Source organism: Oncorhynchus kisutch, linkage group LG8, assembly GCF_002021735.2.
Source record: "Oncorhynchus kisutch isolate 150728-3 linkage group LG8, Okis_V2, whole genome shotgun sequence".
Classification (NCBI taxonomy): domain Eukaryota; kingdom Metazoa; phylum Chordata; class Actinopteri; order Salmoniformes; family Salmonidae; genus Oncorhynchus; species Oncorhynchus kisutch.
The window spans coordinates 44,373,472-44,394,407 of record NC_034181.2 but is presented as its reverse complement, the minus strand read 5'-3'; the positions used below and the strand labels follow the sequence as shown (position 1 = coordinate 44,394,407).

General features: G+C 42.2%; 1 protein-coding gene across 1 annotated transcript; it reads left to right on the top strand.

Moving 5' to 3' along the window:
• The first annotated feature begins 125 nt into the window (after positions 1–125).
• On the top strand, positions 126–18,123 carry fam81b (family with sequence similarity 81 member B). Its single transcript, XM_020488702.2, has 9 exons — positions 126–196; positions 487–545; positions 2,796–3,003; positions 4,273–4,391; positions 12,954–13,083; positions 14,076–14,182; positions 16,283–16,418; positions 16,490–16,685; positions 17,693–18,123. The coding sequence occupies exons 2-9, from the start codon at positions 517–519 to the stop codon at positions 17,824–17,826; spliced, it is 1,059 nt and encodes a 352-aa protein (XP_020344291.1). The 5' UTR covers positions 126–196; positions 487–516; the 3' UTR covers positions 17,827–18,123.
• The last annotated feature ends 2,813 nt before the right edge of the window (positions 18,124–20,936 follow it).

Sequence of the window (20,936 nt, the reverse complement as noted above, 5' to 3'; positions counted from 1 at the left end):
GACTATACTTTAGCCACTAAAGTAATGGAGGAAGTAAAGATGCTTTGCTTGCTGAGCTCAGCACGAACACAACATCAATCCCTCATTATCACGTTGCCAAGTCCACACTGGCACACCCCATTCAGCTTTACTGCAGTAACCAAGTGAACAACGCAAACACATTATGCACAACACACTGTAGACCAGACATTGGTTTGTAAGTATCCTGCATTTTCTTTTGTTAGTTTACTTGATGAATAAAACATAATAAAATGATATACTACAGAGGACAATGGACTTCTCAGACTGGTTAATAAGTACGATGTTACGTAAGGGAGTTGAGATAAGGCTAATGGAAATAACATGACTTGTATCTTTGTGTTTGAATTGAAGAGCAACCTCCCGTGACCCAATTTCCATTTACTGTAACAGTGAATGGAATTTATGTTATCTGTCAAGGTGAAAGCTGTTTTGCATGCTTAACAAAATGTTCTATCTTCTTTTCAGGGAAACAGAAAACTGTTATGAAGAGGAATCATGTCACAGCCGTACCAGCCTTATGACAAGTGAGTTATACCTACAGCGCATTCGTGAAGTATTCAGACCCCTTCCCTTTCTCCACATTTTGTTATGACATTACAGCCTTGTTTGTTTTTTTATGATTAATGCAAAAACAATATCCTCATCAATCTACGCACAATACCCCATAATGACAAACCGAAAACAGGTTTTTAGAAATGTTTGCAAATGTAAAAACAGAAATAACACATTTACATCCGTATTCAGACCCTTTGCTATGAGACTCAAAATTGAGCTCATGTGCATTGTGTTTCCATTGATCATCCTTGAGATGTTTCTACAACTTGATTGGGGTCCACCTGGGGTAAATTCAATTGATTAGGCATGATTTGGAATGGCACACACCTGTCTATATAAGGTCCCACAGTTGACAATGTATGTCAGAGCAAAAACCGAGCCATGAGGTGGAAGGAATTGGCCGAAGAGCTCAGGGACAGGATTGTGTTGAGGCACAGATCTGGGGAAGGGTACCAAAACATTTCTGCAGCATTGAACGTCCCCAAGAACACAGTGGCCTCCATCATTCTTAAATGGAAGAAGTTTGGAACCACCAAGACTCTTCTTAGAGCCGGCAACCCGGCCAAACTGAGCAATCGGGGGAGAAGGGCCTTGGTCAGGGAGGTGACCAAGAACCCGATGGTCACTCTGACAGAGCTCCATAGTTCCTCAGAGATGGGACAACTTTCCAGAAGTACAACCATCTATGCAGCACTCACCCCAATCAGGCCTTTATTGTAGAGTGGCCAGACGGAAGCCACTCCTCTGTAAAAGGCACATGACATCACGCTTGGAGTTTGCCAAAAGGCACCTAAAGGACTCTCAGACCATGAAAAACAAGATTATCTGGTCTGATGAAACCAAGATTGAACTCTTTGGCGTCAATGCCAAGCATCATGTCTGGAGGAAATCTGGCACCACCCCTACGGTGAAGCATGGTGGTGGCAGAATCATGTTGTGGGGATGTTTTCAGTGGCAGGGATTGGGAGACTAGTCAGGATTGAGGGAAAGATGAACGGAGCAAAGTATAGAGAGATCCTTGATGAAATCCGGATCCAGAGGGCTCAGGACCTCAGACTGAGCTGAAGGTTCACCTTCCAAACAGTACAAAGACCCTAAGCACACAGCCAAGACAACACAGGAGTAGCTTCTGGACAAGTCTCTGAATGTCCTTGATTGGCCCAGCCAGGGCCCGGACTTGAACCCGATCGAACAAAGGTGCTTCAACAAAGTACTGAAGGGTTTGAATACTTGTGTGAAAAAAATGTTTTTTCATTTTTAATAAATGCAAAAAAATGCCTAAGCCTGATTTTGCTTTGTCATTATGGGGTATTGTGTGTAGATTGATGAGGGGGGGGGGGGGGGGGGGGGAATCTAATACATGTTTTAATAAGGCTGTAACGTAACAAAATGTGGAAAACAGGATGGAGTCTGAATACTTTTCCCGAAAGTGTTTCAAAACTGACCTTCAAAAAGTCTCTCACATTTCCTTTCATTAGCAACCCTCATTCAATCAGTGCAGTGGAGACATTGAGTTTGCACCATAGTGCGTCAGAAAACCCACAGAGACCTAGTCAATGGGAAATATGATTTGTGAAAGGCCCGAGGATACGGTAACAAACCCAGTGCCATGCACCTTTCCCATGGATATACAGAGATTGACAATGTTTCCGATTTGACAGAGGTGTTTCTAATCCTCTTGGAGGGTAGACTGAATTTGCCTTGATTTTCTCTGTCTAGGTGCAATGTCAACCAAGTCAGTCCTGTTGATATACATATCTCCATGCAATGCTACAGGGTAATCTCATTGTTTGAAGAAAGCAAGCAGCCTTACAGTTTACAGATGTAGGATCTTAACTTGAGCCAGTTTGCTACAGCAGGAAACTAATCCTGCAACAACAGGAAATGTGAATTAGTGGATATCTTCGGTAGGGGTTGATACGTGTTTTGTTAAGGAAAATCAAGTCTGAAATGTTGAAGTGGAAATTATAAACTTCAGAAGCCTTTTTCACCTCGAATACACTACACGTTTGCATTTACTGCTGTGCAGGAAAATTCTCAGCAGCAAAACAGTGACAAAATGAAGATCCTACATCTGTAGCTTCATCGGACACAGATGAATCACATTAGTAAGACACATAACTGGTCGTAGCACAATACTATGTCAAACCCAAACCAAAACGGCAGCATGCACATCAAGTGCTACCAGAGGAATCTAAATCTTCCTCCTTTCCCCCAAGGTCTGATGTCATAGAAGGCCGTCTGACCAATCAGGAGCGTACGATGAGCGTGCTGCTTGAGCAGGCGTTCAGGATCAAGGAGGAGGTGGTGGCCAGTCTGCACTTCACCCAGGGCTCTGTCCAGTCAGAGACCTCCTCTCGCAGGCTGCTGGAGAGCCACATCCACACCATCACGCACATCGTCAAACAGCTCAGCACTGACATACAGGTGGTGGCCTGTAGTATCACGTATCTCTCTCCATTGTTGTCATCATGTAGCACACATACAGGACATGTGTTCTGTTTTCAGTTGACATGGTAACAGCCAGTATACAGCACATAGAGAACTACAAAACTGGTTCATGTAATCATGTTCATCATAATCATGACCATAACTTGTATGTGTGGTATTGATGTACTGTGTCGAGAAGTTCAATGAAAATCTAAATGCACAAGACACAAGAGCATTACAGAAAATAAATAAACAATGGAAGGAGTACATTTAATACATATGGTAGTGTAGAAAACCTGAGAGCGGTGAGTATAGGAGCGCGAGGTCAGAGTGACGAGAGAGTGTTACAGACGTAGGATCTTAATTTGATCACCCTTTGTTGCTGGGAATGCAAACGTATAAGTGTATTTGTGTTTTAAAAAAGTCTTCTAAAGTTTGTAATTTCCACTTTCCACAAACTTGATTTGCCCTAACGTAAAATGTATCAACCCTACAAAAATGTCCATTAATTATAATATTCATAATTATTCAAATGTCCTGTTGCTGCAGGATTGTTTTACTGCTGTAGAAAACTGGATCCTACATCTGTGAGTGTCTCTGTGTGAGTCTCTCTCTTTCTCTCTCTGCCAGATCAGGCTGATTTGATTATGCTGCACTGAGCAAAGCCTCACTGAATCTCATTCAGGCTCATGGTGTATTCCTCATTAGTAAGCAGAAATTTTAACGACATCCAATAAACCTCAACGAGTTCTGGAACGGTTGCCAACAGGGCCACTTAAAAGAGGGATTGCGTAATAACAGTGGCGCATGAAACAGATAGATCAAATAGATCCGTGTCTGGAGTCATATTTTCCTCCACAGCAATAATGACCTCACAAACACAAGGGGACATGGCAAAATGTGGGTATTTATTTTGACAAAATGTTCGCCATTCACGGTTACTGCATCTGAAATGAAAACGATAAATTATGAGGTAATTAGTGTGTGTGAGAGAGCGAGAGAAGCAATAGGCAGAGCCAGGATTTTACTCCTTTACATGGAAAACGAGGTGTGATAACGTTAATACACCTGTCGCACAGGAGCTCAATATTCTTTTGGTTTATCTGCCAGGGCACAGTCGTGTGATATAGGGTGAGTGGAGCTCAACTCATTTGAATGGTTCTGCGAGTGATTGTCCATGCAAGAGGAGAGTAGTGCGTGAGCGATGATGATCTCTAGCAACAGGCCGATACCACCTGACAGTGCCTCGATCTGTTCTCCCCGCAGGTTCTGAAGAGTCAGATAGCCCAGCGGGACAGTGTCACCTCTGGGACCTCTTTTGCTATGCAGAGTCTGGATCACAAAAACCTGGCTGGTTTTGGTGACCTCAGGGGCAGGGTGGCCAGGTATGCATTTACTATAACTGAGTCACTGTCTCTCACACACTCACACAAACAATAACACTCATTAGTGTTATGATGGGTTGCATGAAAGTCTGTTTAATTTCCATACCTGGCAAAGCAGAACTTTACCATTTGCATTATGGAAATTATATTGCTCCCATCCTTAGAAGTGTGTGTGTGTGTCCGCGCGTGCGTGTGTTGAGTGTGTTTGTGTATTTGATACTCGTCCAAGTAGAAAAAATGCTATGAAGCATCTCCCTTCATCATATTTGATTGATCATCTGGAATTCCATATCTGCTATCAAAATCTGGCAAACCAAACAGAGAGGTGTGAATATAGATTTCTAATCAGGAGGAATATATGAGTTCCGGGCTGGTCAGATGAATCTCTCTGATAGGAAATGAGGATCCGTGTGTGGGTCACAGCAGGTTAGCCCAGTCTAGAATATAGATGGCGTCATGCATGGAGGTTGGGGAGGACAGTCAAGGGAGGGAGAGAAGTGGCTGCTCAGTGCTGTGTTGATTTAGTGTCTACCAAGGTTGTCTAAAGCTCTCCAACTTGAACGATTTACCGCTTTTGGGCAATTCATTAATAATCAGGTTGTCTGCTGTTCTTGTAAACAAGTAAAACTAAGTGTAGAGTACCAGTAAAAGGTATCATGATACATTGTTGCTCTCCACATAGTGCTTTGTAACAAAGCAAAGGGGAAGCTACAGTAGGTGATGACACAATACATTTAACTGAAGCTCTGTTTGTGTTGATAAAAGGCATTGACCAGTGGTACGTTTATTTAACTAGGCAGGTCAGTTAAGAACAAATCCATGTTTTCAATGACAGAACAGAACGACAGATTTGTACCTTGTCAGCTCGGGGATTCGACCTTGCAATTATAGGCCTACTGGTAAAATGTACACGAGGGTGTACTTCAGATGTACTCCAGACAGAGCAAAATTCAGTTGGTAGTTCAGTAACCGTAAAAAAAGGTTGGGAACCACTGGACCAGATCAATTAAAGAACCATAGAGCTATACAGTGCAGTCAGACCAGTGGTGGTCGGTGCCGTTTAACATGAAGAGAACGATCATTTTTTTAATGAGCATAGCCTTCTATTTCTATTACGGCATATTGGATGACTGTCAGTCATAATACATTCACCACAGTCAATGTAACATTGATAGGTTTAGGCTACTACGTGATACTCAAATTCTTCCTGTACCCATCATGAGTTTGCTATAACCTAGCCTATGAATGAACGTTTACAACGTAGGTGTACAGGTCAAGAGAAATTTGAGTAATCAAGGTGACAGACATTGACATATTCAAAACCGCCCTGCACACTCTTGCCTGCATCTAGCTGATCTAGGGTTCTGTATCTAGCTGATCTAGGGATCTGTAGTCATTAGTCTAACAGTTGCAAACTAGAGTTTCTATTGGAGAAATTCAGATATGTTTATCCCTGTTTTTACTAGATTCATTCTGTGATCCTTTGATTGGGTGGACAGCATGTCAGTTCATGCTGAAAGGTCTAATAGGTTGGAGGACGTACTCTGGAAATGGTCATATTTACTGTGGAAGTAACCACAAGGCTCCTTTTGTATTGTAGTCAATGTACCCAGAGGACAACGGAAACTAGCTGTCCTAGCTGTCCTTTGGCTACACCATGGTGCTACCCTACAATGTGCTGTTGAGGCTACTGTAGACCTTCATTGCAAAACAGTGTGATTAAATCAATTATTTGGTGACTTGAATATATTTAGTATAGTTTTATCTAAAAAAGAGAACTTTTTTACGTTTCACAATTGTTATTTTTATTAAATTCACTGAGGTGGATGGATGGTCTCTCCCTTCCTCCTCTGAGGAGCCTCCACTGAGTCAGACACTACTGTAAAGGAGCTGCTGTGAGTCCGTTTGAGTTGGCTTTACATCAGTGTTCAAAAGGTGCCTTGTGAACATAAAGATTTATGTGAACAATTCAATGTTGTCCCCCGCGTTGTTGATTATTATCTGTCGCATGGTGAAACACTTGGGGTTATCCATTCTGAAATGTGTATTCAAAACATGAAATATGCATATTATGCATATTATGAAATATGCATTCGCATATTTGAGTATTATTCTACACACTGGCTATTATTTTACTGAACTCCGCCCGCAAAATACCAGAATTGGTTGGTCCGCACCGGACCAAATCTGAACCAATAGTAGACGTCTATAGTTCACACAAGTTTGGACATCAAAGTACAGCTCAGTAGAGGACAGTACAGTATAGTACAGAATAGTAGAGTGGAGTACAGTAGAGTATCGTTCAATACAATACAGTACCTTATACTGTACTATAGTGTGCTCTACTGTACTAACTCTATTCTACTCTACTCTACTCTACTGTAGAGTACAGAACTTATTATTACTTTACTGAAACATAGACTTTCAGTGGCATGTATTCATGGAGGCCATCGCAAGACACTGAATGTATCACACAGGAGAAAGCATCCGAGCAAGGGAAACAGTGCCATCTATCTGATGCTGTCTGTCCCAAACAAGTATGGCAGTTTTTTCAATGTAATTGTCTGCAACATTTCCAATCCCCATATATATTTTTTGTAAATATATCTATATATATATATACACCATTCAAAGGTTTGGGCTCACTTAGAAATGTCCTTGTTTTTTAAAGAAAATAACATTTATTGTCCATTAAAATAACATCAAATTGATCAGAAATACAGTGTAGAAATTGTTAATGTTGTAAATGACTATTTTTTATACTGGAATATCTACACAGGCGTACAGAGGCCCATTATCAGCAACCATCACTCCTGTGTTCCAATGGCACGTTGTGTTAGCTAATTCAAGTTGATCATTTTAAAAGGCTAATTGATCATTAGAAAACCCTTTTGCAATTATGTTAGCACAGCTGAAAACTGATGTTCTGATTAAAGAAGCAATACTACTGTCCTTCTTTAGACCAGTTGAGTATCTGGAGCATCAGCAAACAGACCTTTCTTCTGAAATTCGTCAGTCTATTCAATGCGAGAAATTGCCAAGAAACTGAAGATCTCGTTCAACGCCGTGTACTACTCCATTCACAGAACAGCGCAAACTGGCACTAACCAGAATAGAAAGAGGAGTAGGAGGCCCTGGTGCACAACTGAGCAAGAGTACAATTACATTTTAGTGTCTAGTTTGAGAAACAGACATCAGTCACAAGTCCTCAACTGGCAGCTTCATTAAATAGTACCCGCAAAACACCAGTCTCAACATCAACAGTGAAGAGGCGACTCCGGGTTGCTGGCCTTTTAGGCAGAGTTGCAAAGAAAAAGCAATTTCTCAGACTGGCCAGTCAGCATGGAGCCGCCAGAACCGCCAGTCAACCAGGATCTGCCAGAGCCGCCAGTCAGCCAGGATCTGCCAGAGCCGCCATTCAGCCAGGATCTGCCAGAGCCGCCATTCAGCCAGGATCTGCCAGAGCCGCCATTCAGCCAGGATCTTACCAGAGCCGCCAGTCAGCCAGGAGCTGCCAGAGCCGCCAGTCAGCCAGGAGCTGCCAGAGCCGCCAGTCAGCCAGGAGCTGCCAGAGCCGTCAGTCAGCCAGAAGCTGCCAGAGCCGTCAACCAGCCTGAGCTACCCCTCAGTCCTGAGCTACTCCTCAGTCCTGAGCTACCTCTCAGGCCTTAGCTACCTCTCAGGCCTGAGCTACCCCTCTCTCCTTCCCAGGAAGAAAGCCATTACACACTGGACAGAGTAAGACTGGAAAAAAGTGTTATGGACAGACAAATCGAAGTTTGAGGTGTTTTGATCACAAAGAAGAACATTCTTGAGATGCAGAAAAAATGAAAAGATGCTGGAGGAGTGCTTGACGCCATTTGTCAAGTATGGTGGAGGCAATGTGATGGTCTGGGGGTGATTTTGTGATATTTGTACAGGGTAAAAGGGATCTTGAAGAAGGAAGGCTATCACTCCATTTTGTAACGCCATGCCATACCCTGTGGACGGTTCTTAAATGGAGCCAATTTCGTCCTACAACTGGACAATGACACAAAACACAGCTCAAACTATGCAATAACTGTTTAGGGAAGAAGCAGTCAGCTGGTATTCTGTCTATAATGGAGTGGCCAGTCGGGGATCTCAACCCTATAGAGCTGTTGTGGGAGCTGGTTCAAGCCAATCCAATTTGCGGGAGGTGCTTCAGGAAGCATATTCAGATTACCTCAACAAATTGACATGCCAAAGGTCTGAAAGGCTGGAATTGCTGCAAATGGAGGATTATCTGACAAAGCAAAGTTTGAAGGAACAATTATTATTTCAATTAAAAATCATTATTTATGACCTTGTCAACGTCTTGACTATATGTCCTATTAGTTTTGCAACTCATTTAATTTATGTTTTCATGGAAAACAATGACATTTCTAAGTGACCCCCGGTAGTGTATGTTTGTAAATATACCATTAAAAAGTAACATGATGATTGAGTGTCTATATAGCTGTACCATGATATTTGCATTGGTACTAAGTAAACCTCCAACTGCTCCCCACTATTCCACCCGCTAAAACCCCTCTTCATCCCGAGTTGGGTTGTCATCCCAATGGCCGGCAGACCACCCCTGACCCCCTGGATCCCATGGGCCCGGAGTGATCGGGACCCATCCTTTGAAAAGAGCACATAGTGCCACCCACAGAACAGAAGCAGATCCATCGCACTCACCTCGATTTGTATTATATATAGCTATTAAAAAATATATATCTATTTTAAAAATCCTGTTTATCTTAATTTCCATAATTATCAATTAATATTTGTCGTAATGTAGGCAGTTTATGCAAAGGATTGTTACCTCTTAAAAGTATTGCCACACACACACACACACACACACACACACACAAACCCTCATACACTCATACACACTCAACCCCTTTCCCCCACAATCAACCATACACTCAGATGCTCAACAGTTGCACCATCCCAGAGCCCAACTGAAGAAAGGTCTTGATTTACGAATGCATATACAGATGCAGCTGTATGAGAAGACCTGCAAAACTGAACAAAAATGGGCAGAAATGGGGAGATTTAATTAACCATTGTCACGTCCTAGATGATGGAGGTCAGATATACTTCCCCTGAAACACCCACACATGGTTCCCCGTTGTGACCATAATCCCAAGCATCTCCATGCAGTCAGACCTTTGATGATTTTGTGCCACCAGGGCCACAATAATATGCCCCCTCTCTGAATGTCAGTGTGACCCCCTCCCCATGGGGGTTACTACAGCTAGTGTTGCCAGCCCTGTCACTGCCTGGGTTGGGGAACCCCACCGGAATCCCCACCGGCTAGTACAAGGTCGTCAAGGTTCTCATTAGCAGCTTTGAGAATTTCCTTGTATATTATGCTCTCCCATCAGGGGGCTCTGCCTTTGCAGGACCAACCCTGCCAGGCAGGCTTAGAATCTTGAGGGGGCGGTGCTGCTCTAGAAGGTCTCTGATTGCATTTTGGCTGCATACAGGCAGGTTACAGCAGGCCCATAAAACAGATAAGGACATCTCTTTAGTGTCTGAGTCATTCAGGTTGGTGTCTAGCGTATAGGGTTGTTGACCGTCCCATCAAGATAGGACCATAAATAAATAAATTAGATGTATCATTTATTTAAAAATGTTGTTCCACCCTGATAGGGTGGAACAACCTATCAGGGTAAATAAATAAATAAAATGTATAATTTATTTTAAAATGCAGTTCCACCATGATTGGACAATAAATAAGTAAATGAGATGTATAATTCATTATAAAATGTATATCCCTCATCTGCACAAAATTGAAAGCTCTCTCACAACTCCTGCTCGCAGACATACATACTGTATGTACATACCATTTTCTTTCTCACTCACTTAACGCCACACTTTTCCAAGCACCAAGCACCAAAAAACACACAACACCTTCCATCACAATACATCCTCACGTACCCACATACTGTGCCTTCTGCCTGCTGTGTTTATCTACACCATGTTGAATTAGTACTTTTGTGTTCCAATGAGTTATATTTGAAGATTGCTTTTCTATCAATTTTTTTTTTGCACTATTACAATCCCTAACATGGCTAGTATTGTGTGTTCCATTATTCACCTCCTCTATGCGAACGTTGTCATTTTTAGAATAGCCATGGAGTAGTCTTTGTGTCTCTGAACATTTGGTTATCAATATACAGGGGGGGGGGGGGTCCAAGGGAGTAGTAGAGTGGGGAATCCAGGACAGAGTAGCAGGATGACGAGACGTGGGACAGGAGAAAGGGACCAGAGTCAGAGAGGGCAGAACTGTAGCGGAGAGGAAAACAGTGTCAGGCAGAGAAACAGGCACAACAGGATCTGAATAGTAACAACCGGCTCGAAACGTAGACTGACTGAGCAGAGGTTACGATCTGGCAGCGTGGAAGTGGCAGGGCTGAGTATTTGTAGAGGTCTTGATTATGGAACACTTTGCAGCTGGTGGGGATTTGCTCTGACTCCAGCACACCTGTCTACACACACACACACACACACACACACACACACACACACACACACACACACACACACACACACACACACACACACACACACACACACACACACACACACACACACACACACACACACACACACACACACAGAGGGAGAGAGGTAGAGAGTACTGCGGGAGTGGAGGCAAGTCAAGGAGACACAAAATTAGAGGGTGTTGCAGGAGCAGATGTGACACTAACATTGCCCATGAATGGAAGTTAGGCTAGCGAGCAAGATTTTTTAGCCAGGTAGCCTAGAACAACAAAATATAAAAGAGAGTACTGAATCACAGAGTGATAGACCGTTTCGTCAACATGAAAGAGAGGAGGATGACATTGGTGTTTCTCTACATGTAGGATGAGTCAACAGGTAAATTTGCAGGAACGCGCATTTACACACACGCACGCAGAAATCAGAACCATGAACAGCCACATCATATTTAGCTTACGTTGATTGGACTAAATTGTGTTTGGTATCTTTTAGTTGTCACTCTATTAGACTAAGCAGAGGTGATTTGATGTTGAAATGTTGCTGGAATAGTGGAGGCAGTTCATATTTATTTTGGGACTTGCGGTACCTCTTTGTTGTTCTAAATCAATAGTTGTTCAGTGGTCTAAAAATGGCAGAAACATTAACTTGCCTGACCATACTGTAGGTCATGTAACTAACTGTCTGTTACTATACATGCAATATGCTTTTTGGACTTGGACAGAGGTTGGACAGAGGTTGCTATCTGGTTTTGTGATAAATCAAAGGTGTGGTTGAATTTATTCTGCCACTGTGTCTTATTGTCTCGGCCTTTAGGCCTATATATCACTGTCACACTGTATATATCACTGTCGCAAGGCATATGAATTAACAGGTTATTAACTTGCTGGTTAAGTGTGTCTTGAATTCTAAATAAATCACAGACAGTGTCACCAGCTAAGCACCCCCACACATCACACCTCCTCCTCCATGCTTCACGGTGGAACTACACATGCGGAGAACATCCGTTCACTTACTCTGCGTCTCACAAAGACACAGTGGTTGGAACCAAAAATCTCAAATTATGACTCATCAGACCAAAGGACATATTTCCACCGGTCTAATGTACATTGCTTGTGTTTATTGGCTCAAGAAAGTCTCTTCTTCGTATTGGTGTCCTTAAATAGTGGTTTCTTTGCAGAAGAAAACCATGAAGGCCTGATTCACGCAGTCTCCTCTGAACAGATGTTCAGATGTGTCTGTTACTTGAACTCTGTGAAGCATTTATTTGGGCTGCAATCTGAGGTGCAGTTAATTCTAATGAACTTATCCTCTGCAGCAGAGGTAACTCTGGGTCTTCCTTTCCTGTGGTGGTCCTCATGAGAGCCTGTTTCATCATAGCGCATGATGGTTTTTGCGACTGCACTTGAAGAAACCGTCAAAGTTCTTGAAATGTACCATATTAACTGACCTTCATGTCTTAAAGTAATGATGGAGTGTTGTTTCTCTTTGCTTGTTTGAGCTATTCTTGCCATAATATGGACTTGGTCTTTTATCAAAAAGGGCTATCTTCTGTATACCAAACCTACAGTACCTTGTCACAACCAACTGATTGGCTCAAATGTATTAAGAAGGAAAGAAATTCCACAAATGAACTTTTAGCAATTGAAATGCGTTCTAGGAGACTACCTCATGAAGCTGGTTGAGAGAATGCCAAGAGTGTGAAAAGCTGCCATCAAGGCAAAGGGTGGCTACTTTGAAGAATCTCAAATATGAAATACATTTTGATTTGTTTAACGCTTTTTGGTTTCTACATGATTCCATGTGTGTTATTTTATAGTTTTGATGTCTTCACTATTATTCTACAATGTAGAAAATAGTACAAATAAAGAAAACCCTTGAATGAGTAGGTGTGTCCAAACCTTTGACTGCTACTGTATAAATAACTTAATTTCTCAACTATATAGACTCTTAGCTTTCATTTGACACCCACACTTCCCAGAGATGGTCAAGCCAGGTGGGAGTGTGTTGTACTGTAATGGTAAAGACATCTCTCTTTCCCTGTCTCACTCTCAGGTGTGATGCCAACATTGCTAAGCTGTCAGGTGATGTGAGCGACAGGGCACAGGAGATCGCCAGGCTCCAACAGGAGGTGTCAGAGGTCAAGTCAGGTCTGGGAAAGCGACTGAGAGAGATAGACATCAAGGTTAGGGGTTCTGAACAACTGGACTGCTTTTAGGTCAGACTCAACTTGACCAAGCACTTCACAACAAGATGCATAAAGGAATCTCCCTTTCATTTTAGCTTCCTTTCCTGAAGGAACCAACATGGCCTCTCGCTGAATACATACAGTACATAGTAGGGATGACGACTGTAGCAAAAACTGTCTGGACTTTTGTGTTGGACGAAGAGTGAAAGAGGATATTACTCCAGGCCACAATTCTCTAATTAGAGTATTAGTGAATTGTGGCCTGGGGTTGACAAACACATGAAGTTATGTGTTGCAAGGGAGATGCAATCAGTTATGATTGCATCTAGCCAGTGAATTGCACATTTTGCACATGTTGATCAAGTTGTGTTCATTTAAAAAAAAAATGTTTTGTTGCTATGCAGTATATCCGCCTCACTCTCAGATAAATAAGTAGTACTGCTAGGTTTTACACAGTCAAAGGTAACACATTTCTACATAACATTTTTTTTTCTACAAATGATACATTTGTGACATCAATATATAAAAAAAACTATTATAATAATTATTCAATACAGTCATATGAGATCTGTATGTAAAACATTTACATTTGAAATGTTTGTCACTTAGCAGATGTCCAGCTAAACAATGGATGTATAGCGTTTATAAAAAATTAAAATTAAAATTTGTACACATCTAAAATCTATTAAACAACAAATCTGAGAATAGTATATTTTTTTCACACACATCAACACAGAATATAGCGAATATGGAATATAGCGTTTTGAAAAAAAACTATTCATGTGTATGTCACACAGGGGCCAGGTTTGAGGCTGAGTTGACTGTTTACACTGCCTGTCTGTTTGCCTGTCTATCTTTCCGTCTGTCTGTCTGCCTTCCTGGAGTGTCCATGCATACAAGGACCTTTAAATGTTTGGATCCTTTTTTAATGTAAATTTGATTGGTGGATTCAAATCAAGTATTTAAAATGTGTGTGTGTGTGTGTGCAGCTGTCTCAGGCAGTTAGCAGACTGGAGGTGTTGCTGGTGGACCAGACCCACGGCCAGAGAAACAGCTGGACTGACCTGCACAGCCAAATCAAGCTCCTGGAGGCCAAGTGTGTCTTGTGCTCTTACAGTAACCCCATTTAACACACAACCTAGACACTGACCTTTAAAAGCCTGTTGAGAGACAACTTAATCATACTATTTATGGGGAGAACGGGGTACGAATACTAGTACCTACGCTGTATTCTATGCCACTGAATATAACAGTACATCATGTAGTAGCACCACGAAGGAACTAGGTCAAAGCCCCTACATCAAGGAAGCTTGGTCTTACATGCTTATTTTTCATAGGCAATATAAGAGATAGCTCTCTCCTTTCCTTGTGAAATGCACTACCTTTGCCATTATAAGTGGTGAGGCAAAATCATTATTCAATGTTGAATCCACCAGTTTTACATTTGTATTTTTTACAATGGAGACACTAAGATCTGACCCAAGCAGGTAATCCATCTGTATCTAATCCATCATGGCCTGGCCCCAGGAACAGGTAATGAATAGCTTAAGCACATCATGTTGCACAGCCCTGCCCCTTCAAACCACACACAAACCAAAATACAGTCACACACACACACACACTAGCAACAGTCATTGAAGTTGTAAAAGGTAAAAAATAACAATTATAATGAATGCAAGTTGTAAAATGGATAAAGATAATCCAAACTATAATCCATCAAATGGCTGAATTACAGTATAGCACAAAACATTTTACTGGCAAGGACAAATAATGAATGAAGTTCAGGCATTTTGGTGGGAATTCAGGTTTTTTAAATATTTTTTTGATAATTTTTTTCCAGGTATTACATTTATTGTATAATGTAACTATTTTTCTTGTAATGCGCTCAAATCCACTGAGTGTACAAAACATTAGGAACACATTCCTAATATTGAGTTGTACCCCCTTTTGGTAAGGACAGCCTCAATTCATCAGGGTATGGACTCTGCAAGGTGTCGAAAGTGTTCCGCAAGGATGCTGGCCTGTGGAATTGCACATATAGACACTAGGTGTAGTTTACATACATGAATAAATGAATACATATTCCAGCGCATCTAATTTGTAAACGTTACAACTGTATGAAATCATTACTTTTTGCAATTGCGTAGAAAATGTCTCTAGACGATGTGTTAAATCGCCGACAAGCATCAGTGCTCCTATAGATGCAACGGAAAAGCCAATGTATTTCATTGAGCTCATTTCAGCCATTACCTAAGTGCATTTGACAGGTCATCACAAACGTTTCCTTTGGTCATTACGTTAATGGACAAAAAAAATGGCACTAGCAAGAGTGGGAAAGAGTCGCCAGATTAAAATGAAAGCAAACAATCCAGGGAAAAATAAGTGGCAAGGGGATTTTGCACTCCTCAAACACAGGAACTACATGGTTTAAAAGGAGATGTCCTCAGGTGGTTGTGGCATGTGCATTGCTACATGCACGCAGGTACACACGCAGGTACACAACCCACAGAGCACCAATACCCACCCTAGATGCTGCCTCACTGAAACTCTGTCAAGAGGAAACACTCGATGAGAGGAATGAGGCATGCTGTATTTGAGAAGCTAAGGGACTAAGACATAACATCACACCCTTGATGCAATTATTGATGAGTGATCGAGTATATTGTGCTAAAACTTGCAGAAAGCCTTTGTGGGAAGCTAACTCGGCATATCCAAGGTGGCAGCTTTCACCGCACTGTTTTTGGGACTTTCCTCTGCTATTTACGATTAGTGTGGACAGATGGCTGTCTCGAGTCTCTCCTCTCAAATGGAGAAAGCCTGGCTGTGGACTTCTAATGGAGAGGCAGCATTTGAGTGCAGCAGAGTGAAGTGCTTGACTTGCAGACCAAAGAGAAGGTCTGAGAAGGTCACTGGCATAACTACCCAAGAGAACATAGTTTAGGGTACCTCCTCCTCCCATCCAACTGCAGGGCCTGCTATAGAAACATACTGAGTTAATAAGAAGTGACACCTTAAATCTGAGATAGACTATTGAGATAGTTGTGCAACTGTTTAGGTCGATTTCTCAGTAAACCATCCTTAACCAGACTGTCAGAGGTGACTCTTGTGAGGTGTATATGATTGTTCACAATCCTCAACAATCTGTACCCAGTTGCATGTGGATATAACATCAATAACATATATATTCCACCTACAGGAGCTCTGGTGTGGTAAGGGAGGCGAGGGAGGACACAGACAGACTCAGGATGTGGACAGAGCAACAGCTAAGCAGTTCAGCACAGACACACAGACATGGCAGTGAGGTGCTACGGTCACTACTGCAGGACAAAATGGTAGTATGCATATATGTGTGTGTGTGTCAGTTTGTCTGCTGGACTATGGTAAGACGTGTGGGTGTGTGCAGGTGGAGGCGGATGGGAGGCTCAGTGAGCAGGTCAGGCTGCTGTCAGTCCGTGTGGAGAGAGCAGAGATTCAGCTGGTACAGGAGCACCAGGCAGACAGGGTGAAGCACTCGAAGAGGAAACTCCACAGTAGGATCAGCACATTGGAGACCAGCTTCCGGGAAGAGCTGCAGCTGATCAAACAGGACTACCAGTCAGGTCGCTACTCACACCCTCACTAACACTGTCAATACCAGAGACAGGAGACCTTTACCAGGAAAAACTCTGGGTATTCAATATAACTTATATATGGTGTGGATGACTGTCACAATAGGGGTCAGCGAAGGAACGATAAATAGGACAACTGGGCAGGTGCATTAAAGACCTAGATCCAATGGCCTACATTAGCAATGAGCTCTCAGCTTGTATTTCTTTGGCAAAGTTAATTACACACCTGACAGTTGTGTGGGCCTGTTCTGATTAAGTAGGCCTGATAAGTGCCACCTGAGCTCAGAAACTAATTGAGAATGGTGCCTTTTGGAGCAGATAGATAATGAGCACACCACTGAAGCATAGTTACAGCAGTGACAAACATCGTCTTTCATGAGACATCAGGTAAGTCAAACGTGAAATATTGATTTATTTATTGGGTTTTCCATAAACAGGGTCTAGTCAAATCGATCCACTCGATGTGACATGAAAACAACATAAAAAGAAACTAACATGCCCTTCCACCAAGCCTTCAAGCATGCAGTTGGGGCGATGTTATCTATGTCCCTATCTCTCCGTTAATAAGTCATGGGGTGGACGTAAGCACTGCAGCCTGTTGTTGGGTTGACATCTAATGCCAATTTTCTGATTCCAGTTTATAGTTAATTTCCCCAAGGAGCTGATGTTGGCTCTAAGGCCTTCGCTCTGCAGGGCTTCTGAAACCCTCGTGAAAAAGGCGAAGGGACAGCTCAGTAAATAAAACTAGCAATAAACGCAGGGATGAATCACGCCTCAGTCTCAGCTTTAATAAGGCTGCTTCAGACCCCTCAATTGTTCACTCTGTCTTCAGAGGAAAGGAAGGGAAAAGAGAGGGGAGGACAGTGCATAATTGACAAGGTTCTTAATGTTCAACACACAGCAGCAGCATTAGGGCAGAGCCTATAGGAGAGTCTGCAAGGCTGTGAGTCATGTTGTAGGGACTGACTCTCCTTATCCCCCACCTCTCTGACGGCCAGGGTTCCAGTCTATCCATGATGCCATAGGCTCGCTGAGGCAGATCGGTGACACCAAAGCCCGGCTGGACAAGGAGAAGCTGCAAAAGGACATCAAACACATCCGCAGGAAGATGGTGGAGCTGAGAGATGTGTGACGCCACAGGTCACACAGGAGTGTGGTACTGCATGGTGAAACAGACCAGTAATGAAATTTCATACTCAAAATTGTCAATGATTGTGAATGAAACAGAAGTCCATGATTACTGGGATCCACATGGTATAGTAAAGTGTGCAACACATCAGTAATTATTATGGGATGCTTTCACTTTGAAACCTTTTCAAATCACTGATTTAATAACCAAAAATAGTTCATCGGAAGAAAATCTTGATGTTATTATATCTCATCTGAAATGAATAAAGTTCATCATGCAAGTACAACTCAGTAATATTGACACAATCAAGCATGAGAATTTATTTCCAAATGCACCTGTCATCTCAAAATGCCAGAATTTCTTGTTCAGGTACTGTGTCAAGAGCTGAAGGGTATAGTATTTCATATTATTACAGCACTATATTTCAGCAAAATGCATCTCACTTCCAGCTCCTATGTCAAGGAAAAAACATTTGACTGTTGAGATGAAGCCAAACGTCTGCTCTTTCTAGTTGTTACAGTTGCCCAGTTGCTACAATCTATTGTTGTCTACGAATTGTCTCTGGAAATCGCCTGCACAAATGTCTAGCCTGCTCCAGTTGTAAATGCAACTTGTTCAGGTTTCCACTGTACATCCTGAAATGCAAGATACACAGCAGTGCTGTGCAAAAGTATTTGCCCCCTTTTCAAATGTTCTCTACTTTTGCATATTTTTAATACTGAATATTCTCAGATCTTCAAACAAAACCTAATATTAATTAGATAAAGGGAACCTGAGTGAAAGAAATAACACAACAATGACATACAGTACCAGTCAAAAGTTTGGACACCTACTCAATTAAGGGTTTTCTTTAGATTTACTATTTTCGCACTATTGACATTCTCTCAACCAGCTTCACGAGGTAGTCAACTGGAATGCATTACAATTAACAGGTGTGCCTTGCTAATTTGTGGAATTTCTTTCCTTCTTAATGAGATTGAGCCAATCCGTTGTGTTGTGACAAGGTAGGGGGGGTATACAGAAGCTCTATTTGGTAAAATACCAAGTCCATCTTATGGCAAGAACAGTTCAAACAAGCAAAGAGAAACAACAGTCCATCATTACTTTAAGACATGAAGGTCAGTCAATACAGAACATTTCAAGAACTTTGAATGTTTCTTCAAGTGCAGTTGCAAAAACCATCAAACGCTATGATGAAACTGGCTCTCGTGAGGACCACCACAGGAAAGGAAGACCCAGAGTTAACTCTGCTGCAGAGGATACGTTCATTAGAGTTAACTGCACCTCAGATTGCAGCCCAAATAAATGCTTCACAGAGTTCAAGACACATCTCACAGAGTTCAAGACACATCTCAACATCAACTGTTCAGAGGAGACTGCGTGAATCAGATGGTCGATTTCCTGCAGAGAAACCACAACTAAACACCAATAATAAGCAGAGACTTGCTTGTGCCAAGAAACACGAGAAATTGTCATTAGACTGGTGGAAATGTCCAAATGTCTTTGTTAAATGCAGAGTAGGTGAATGGATGTTCTCCGCATGTGTGGTTCCCACCGTGAAACATGGAGGAGGAGGTGTGATGGTGCTTTGCTGGAGATACTGTCAGTGATTTATTTAGAATTCAAGGCACACACATCCACAGCATTATACAGCGATATACCATCCCATCTGGTTTGTGCTTAGTGGGACTATCATTTGTTTTTCACAGGACAATGACCAAAAATACACATCCAGGCTGTTTAAGGGCTATTTGACCAAGAAGGAGAGTGATAGAGTGCTGCATCAGATGACCTGGCCTCTTCAATCACCCGACCTCAACCCAAGTGAGAAGGTTTGGGATGAGTTGGACCGCAGAGTGAAGGTAAAGCCATCAAGTGCTCAGCCATCAGAAGAGTCCAGCCTGCTAGCAAAACAGTCCTTTAGCTCAGTATTTCCTTCATCTGACCTCTTTTTTGGTCTGGGGCGGTGTCACAGCATCATCGGACTGAGCAGTCAATCTCAACACTGTGCATTACAGGGAAGACATCCTCCTCCCGTATGCGGTACCCTTCCTGCAGGCTCATCCTGACATGACCCTCCGGCATGACAATGCTACCAGCCATACTGCTCGTTCCGTGCGTGATTTCCTGCAAGACAGGAATTTCAGTGTTCTGCCATGGCCAGCGTAGAGCCCGGATCTCAATCCCACTGAGCACGTCAGAGACCTGTTGGATCGGAGGGTGCGGGCTAGGGCAATTCCCCCCAGAAATGTCTGGGAACTTGCAGGTGCCTTGGTGGAAGAGTGGGGTACATCTCACAGCAATAACTGGCAAATCTGGTGCAGTCCATGAGGAGGAGATGCAATGCAGTACTTAATGCAGCTGGTGGCCACACCAGATACTGACTCATTTTTTATTTTGACCCCCCTTTGTTCAGGGATACATTATTCCATTTCTGTTAGTGACATGTCTGTGGAACTTGTTCATTTTATGTCTCAGTTGTTGAATCTTGTAATGTTCATACAAATATTTACACATGTTAAATTTGCTGAAAATAAACGCCGTTGACAGTGGGACATTTCTTTTTTTGCTGAGTTTACTTTAACCAGTTTAGACAAAGGGGTCAAGGTGTTTAAATGACCATTTGACTCAAGCTACATTTGCTCAGTGTAGGTCAATTTATGCTAGTAGCATCCTAATGTGTTTTAGCATCAAATGATGTGCAATGGGTTCTAGTTGATCAAAACTTGATGTTTGTTTACTGGGTTGTAGACCTGAGTGTTTGGGGTTGGTACATGAGGATGTTGCTAGAATTACTCTGCTGGGTGTATACTAGTCGTGAGTCTCCTAACTGACTTGGTTTCCTATTAGTGAATGCTTACATGTAAAAAAAACAGTCATTAGCCCATCGTTTGGGGGGTTAGTCTTCATATGCCAGTGAAAATCCAAACTTTTACATTAATTCAATGTTATCCTGTCTGTTATCCAAACTTGTACATTAAGTAAATGTTATCCAAACTTGTACATTAAGTCAATGTTATCCTGTCTTAACTGTCAGGCTGCTATCTGGTCCTAGCTCTCCCAGAGTTGCTTGTAGCAAACCAACCAAACCAACTGATATTGCCAACAACTTA